This window comes from Acanthisitta chloris, unplaced genomic scaffold (assembly GCF_000695815.1).
Source record: "Acanthisitta chloris isolate BGI_N310 unplaced genomic scaffold, ASM69581v1 scaffold34471, whole genome shotgun sequence".
NCBI lineage: Eukaryota > Metazoa > Chordata > Aves > Passeriformes > Acanthisittidae > Acanthisitta > Acanthisitta chloris.
In genome coordinates, this window is record NW_008658264.1 from 3,302 (window position 1) to 8,849 (window position 5,548).

Genomic DNA, 5,548 nt, shown 5'->3' on the forward strand with positions numbered 1-5,548 from the left:
GTGTCTGGCCAGCACCTAGAAGCTGTGGCAGCCCCCCAGTCTGTGCTGGCCACCAATGTGCTGGAGTGACTCCAGCACAGCCCAGGCAGTGCCAAACCCTCACCCAGCCCCAGTGCAGTGTGTACCCACCCTGGTCCTACAGGCCAACCCCCTCAGCTTTGGGGCACCAGGGCAGGGACCCTCAGTGACCCTGTCCCTGCGCAGGGGGGCAGAGATCCTGTACAGCCTGGCGGGCGCCCAATGGCAGGTACCCACTCTCTGACTATGCCCTGCTGACCAACGCCCGCCGCAACTTGGGCCTCTTCCAGCACCACGATGCCATCGCCGGCACTGCCAAGGAGGCCGTGGCTGTGGACTACGGAGTCCGGTGCGTGCGGGATGCCCTCACGGCCTGTTTCCGAGTAGGGCTGGTGGGCTCAGGGTTGGGAGCATGGTCGGGTGTGGGATTCTCCCTCCTGGGGAGAGGTGGAGGGTGTTGGGGAGTGATGGGACAGATTTGGGGATGGTCCTGGGTAACTCACTCTGCCTGTGCCCCAGGCTGCTCCACTCCCTCACCAATCTCAAGCGTGTTATCATCAATGCTGCACACTATCTCGTGCTGGGGGACAAGGACACTTACCACCATGACCCTGCTGCACCCTTCCTTGCCATGGTGAGCAGCACCTGCTCCTGGCTCCCTGTGCCCTGGCACACTGTTCTCGTGCTCCTGGGGACACAACTCTGTGCCAGGGGTCTGAGGAAAGGGCCCTAGCGTGTGCCTGTGTCCTTGGGCCTGGCTGTGGAGGGCTGGGCACACCCCAACTCTGACTGCTCCTGTCCCCAGGATGACATGCGTCCCAGCCAAGACTCCCTTCCAGAGAGGACAGTGGTCAAACTGGACACTTTGCCCCGGTAGGGCCTCCTGCCTTGTTCTGGGGGTTGTGGGGAGGCACTGAGGGTGTACTGGGATGCTGTGAATCCATGGGTGCATGCATGGGACCAGTGGGTGGACTGAGGCATGGGACACCTGGTTTGGGATGCCATCCCTGTGTGACCCCCTGCAGTTTCCTGGTGCTGTTCAACCCATTGGAGCAGGAGCGCCTCAGCGTGGTGCCGGTGCTGGTGGACTCCCCACACGTGCGTGTGCTGTCCGAGGAGGGGCAGCCCCTGCCCTCGCAGCTCAGTGTGACCTGGAGCTCTGCCACTGATGTGGTGCCTGATGTCTACCAGGTATGGGGTGCACCAGAGCCACTGCCTGTCCCATCCTTAGCCTGCACAGCCCATGTGTGCCATCAGCCCTGCTCTGTCCCTGCACCACAACACAAGCTTCCACAGCTTGTGAACCCCTGGGCCCCCATGTACATCCCTCCTCAGCAGAGGCCCAGCAGTGCTGACTGGGGTCGTTGCTCCACCAAACCCCAGCCAGGCCCCATGCTCCAGGGGATGGCTCATGTCCCTGTGCTGCCCACAGGTGTCTGTCCTGGCCCGCCTGCCTGCTCTGGGGCTGCGTGTGCTGCAACTGCACAGGTCCTTTGATGGCCACACCGTGGTGAGGTCCTCCACACGCCTGTACCTGCACGGCCGTGACCTGCCCGTGCGCAAGCCCCAGGCTGTGCCCCTGCACGTCTTCCCAGCTGTCACTGATGACTTCTGCCTGGAGAACCAGCACCTGCAGGCCTGCTTCTCAGGGCACTCGGGCATGCTGCAGGTGAGAGCCGGGCTCTGATGGGGCTGTGGGGTAGAGGAGGGGAGGGGAATGCTGTGCTGCCTCATGTGCTCACTGCTGTCCTGGCCTTGTACCTACAGAGCCTGCGCCGAGCTGGGGAGGAGCAGCTGCACAGGGTGAGCAGTGAGTTCCTTGTCTATGGCACCAGGACCTCCAAGGACAAAAGTGGAGCCTATCTCTTCCTACCTGACAGCGAGGCCAAGGTACAGGACTGCTCCTGCGAGCCAGCTGGCCGTTTTGCCTGTGGAACTGTCCTCAGGCAGCAGCCTCAGTGCAACTCTCCTTCCCGCCAGCCCTATGCCCCCAAGGACCCCCCAGTGGTGAGGGTGACAGAGGGACCCCTCTTCTCAGAGGTTGCCAGCTACTACCAGCACATCCAGACTGTGGTGCGGCTGTACAACGTGCCAGGTGAGACCGGGAGGCTGTGCTGGGGGGTTGCTGGCCTGGGGGCTCTGGGCAATGCTGTCCATGGGGCTCAGCCCCTCACCACCTGCCCACAGGGGTTGAGGGCTTGTCCCTGGATGTGTCCTGCCTGGTGGACATTCGTGACCACATCAACAAGGAGCTGTCGCTGCGCTTCAGAACCGACATCGAGAGTGAGGACACCTTCTTCACGGACCTCAATGGTTTCCAGGTATGCGGCAGCCTGGGGAGGGGCAGCAGCTCTCTGTGGGGGGAAGTGCCCTGGCACTGGGCACTGTGGGAGCCATCTCCAGCCACTGACCTCTGTCCCTCGGCAGATCCAGCCCCGCAGGTACCAGCAGAAGCTGCCGCTGCAGGCCAACTTCTACCCCATGCCTACCATGGCCTATATCCAGGACATGCAGAGCCGCCTGACACTGCTCACAGCCCAGGCCCTGGGGGTCTCCAGCCTCAGCAGTGGTGAGCCAGGGCCAGGGGGCTATGGTGGAGTCAGGGCTGCTTTTCCCAGGGGATGCAGGGAGGAGGGTGCTGCAGGCTGGGCACAGGATGCCCTGGTCCTGCTGTCTCTGGGGGCTCTGTGCCATGGAGGGCAGCTGGCTCTTGAAGCCTGGCCCATGGGGACCTGCTCTCCACAGGTCAGCTGGAGGTGATCCTGGACCGGCGCCTCATGCAGGATGACAACCGAGGCCTGGGCCAGGGACTGAAGGACAACAAGCGAACCTGCAACCGCTTCCGGCTCCTCCTGGAGCGCCGTGCCACCGCCAACAAGGTGCCCAAGCTATGAGGCTGCAGGACAGGCAAACTCAGCCCTGCCGTGGGATGGAGCAGGGTGGAAGCATACATGTTTGTGATGGGATGCAGGGGCCTCCCCTCCTGTCTCATTGTGCCTGCACTGGGCAGGGATGGGCCTGGAGCAGGGGGCACAGGGAGGGTGGGACTTACAGTGGGGTCTGTCCCTGCGGAGCTGCATTGCCCTCATAATCACAGTGTTCTTGTCCCATCCCCTCACTGCCCTCTCCATGTGCCATGTCACCCATTCAGAGCTCTGGCTTCTTTTCCAAACTGGTCTCCATGTTTAAAGCCTTGGGCTTCCCCGGCACCAGGACTGGCAGCCCTGAGGTAACGGCCGGCCTGGCCCTGCTGTCTCTCCAAAAAAAAAGCCACTATAGCCTAGCCAGGCCCATAGCAGATGTGTAGTGTGACCATCAGCCTAGCTGGGGTCCTGTTTGGGTGCTGGGGAGAGGGGTCCCGCCTGGCCAGGGGCAGCTTGGTGCCCTGTGCTGGCAGGTGCCTGATCTCAGAGTGCTGCTGGAGTGGGGGGTTCTGTGGGCCCTGCCCAGGTTCTGTCTGGCCCTGCTGCTCCCCAGGCCTGTGCTGATACGTGCGCTCCTCGGCAGGTGCAAGATGAGCGCCCCATCAGCTTCCCCTCCCTGCTGAGCCACATCACCTCCATGCACCTGAACGCTGAGACCCTGGTCATGCCAGTGGCACTGGAGAAGCCGCACCTGCCAGCCCTGCGCTCCTTTGTCCCCCTTGCTGCCACCCTCCCCTGTGACTTCCACGTCCTCAACCTGCGGACGCTGCAGGCAGAGGTGAGCTATGGCCCGGGGCAGTGGGACTCTGGGGTTCTCACCCCCACTGTCCCCAGTGTGGTGTGTCATGCCCTGGCTCCCCCCAGGATGACTCACTACCTTCAGCTGAGGCAGCGTTGATCCTGCACCGCAAAGGCTTTGACTGCAGCCTGGAGGCCAAGAACCTCGGCTTCAACTGCACCACCAGCCAGGGCAAGGTAGGGCTGGGCTGCCTCCACACCTCCCACTGGGTCAGAGCCAGGCTGGGACCTTGTCATGGCAGGCATGGCACATGTCATGCACAATCTGCCCTGGACACCACGTCCTCACTCGGGCCTCTCCCGTTCTCCCTTCTCTCTCCCCAGCTAGCCCTGGGCAGCCTGTTCCAGGGGCTGGAGCTGGGCTCCCTGCAGCCCACCTCACTGACGCTGATGTACCCACTGGGCATGGCCTCCAACAGCACCAACATCCACCTGGACCCCATGGAAATTGCCACATTCCGCATCCGCCTGGGATAGTGTCTGGAGCAGGGGAGGAGTGAAGTGCGGGGCAGCACCAGCACAGCAGGAGAGCAGGGCCAGCAGCACTGTGGCGGGCATGGGCAGGAGGTGCTGGACTGGCAGAGGCTGCTGTGGCCTTCTAATTTATTAGTCCCATGTTCTCAGATAGGTTTTGGAATGAACTGCTGCGGCAGGGCCGGGTGGAGGCTGCCGTGTGCGGTGCTGGCCGGGCCAGGCACTGCCCGGATCTGAGCATGGCTAGCAGGGGCAGCAGGCCAGGCTCTGCCGCTTGCTGGTGTGATGGGCACCACTGCCCTGCTGTGTTCACAAGCTGCCCAGGAGTGTGCCCACCCAGGGACCTGTGTTCGGCTCCCCTCAACTGGCAGGGCTGCCAGGAGCCTGGTGGGGTTGAGCAGCTACCCAGGAAGGTGCTGTGGACTAGAGACTGAGCTCGCCTGAAGCTCATAGGAAACACGAGGCTGTTTCCAAAGACCTTGGTCTCCATGTGGTTTGTGGCTCTTGTGCAGGGGAGTGGGAACAGTGCACCATGGGGAGACAGGGCAGCACCCCGAGGCAGGGGGAGGCTGGCTTAGAGGTGTGACAAGGGCCAGTCTGGGTGTGCTGGGCAGGCTGTGCTGTGCTCTGCTGCCTGGGGTCCTGCCCTGACGGTGCTCCTGGGGCTGAGCTGGGCATGGGGCTCCTTGTGCATGTGAGAGGGCAGTAGCACAGCCAGGCTCAGCCATGCTTGGGGGCAGGCAGTGCCTGGTGCTGGCAGGAGCCAGCGGGACAGGAGTTAGGCAGCTCCCTGTGTAGGCAGCAATGCCTGGGTGAAGCGTGGGAATGGCATCTCCCAAATCTAGAGCCTTTAGCCCCTTTTGGGGTGAGCCTGGCCGCTTGGTCTCTGCTGGGGCTGCATTGGCTGAGGGGCAGGTGCTAACACATCAGCAGAGCATCCTCCTGGTTGCGGTGGAGGCTGCCATGTTCCTTGCCCCCCTGGGGCACTGCCAAGGGGTGCCAGTGGGAAGGGCTGGGCAAGGCAAGGATCTGGCTCAGTTTCAGGTTGGACTCATGAGCTTAGAGGTCTTTTCCAACCTGTATGATTCTGTGATTCCATGATTCCTGCACAGCCGTAAGTACAGCTGCATCCCTTGGGCTCAGCCATGACCCCACAGCCCTGGAAGGGACAGACTGCAGAGACTCAGTGTGGACCATCCCTGGCAGTTCAGCCCCGCACAGCACCCAGGGTCTCCTGGCACAGGGACCCCAGACCTGGCGCAAGCTATGGGGCCATGCCGAGGAGCAGGGACCATGGCCCTGTGTTGGCAGTGTGCCACTGGCGGCTCTGCTGG

The 5,548-nt window shown here is 62.8% G+C and overlaps 1 protein-coding gene across 1 annotated transcript in view; it reads left to right on the forward strand.

Annotated features, from left to right (window-relative positions):
- LOC103812036 (alpha-mannosidase 2x-like) overlaps positions 1-4,217 on the forward strand; it is a 7,464-nt gene extending 3,247 nt beyond the window's left edge. The window contains 14 exon segments of the mRNA XM_009085041.1: positions 205-237; positions 239-367; positions 538-652; positions 824-891; positions 1,044-1,209; positions 1,451-1,687; positions 1,786-1,908; positions 1,999-2,113; positions 2,206-2,339; positions 2,446-2,587; positions 2,764-2,897; positions 3,526-3,720; positions 3,807-3,917; positions 4,065-4,217. Of these exon segments, the coding sequence (XP_009083289.1) occupies positions 205-237; positions 239-367; positions 538-652; positions 824-891; positions 1,044-1,209; positions 1,451-1,687; positions 1,786-1,908; positions 1,999-2,113; positions 2,206-2,339; positions 2,446-2,587; positions 2,764-2,897; positions 3,526-3,720; positions 3,807-3,917; positions 4,065-4,217 (1,855 nt within the window).
- The last annotated feature ends 1,331 nt before the right edge of the window (positions 4,218-5,548 follow it).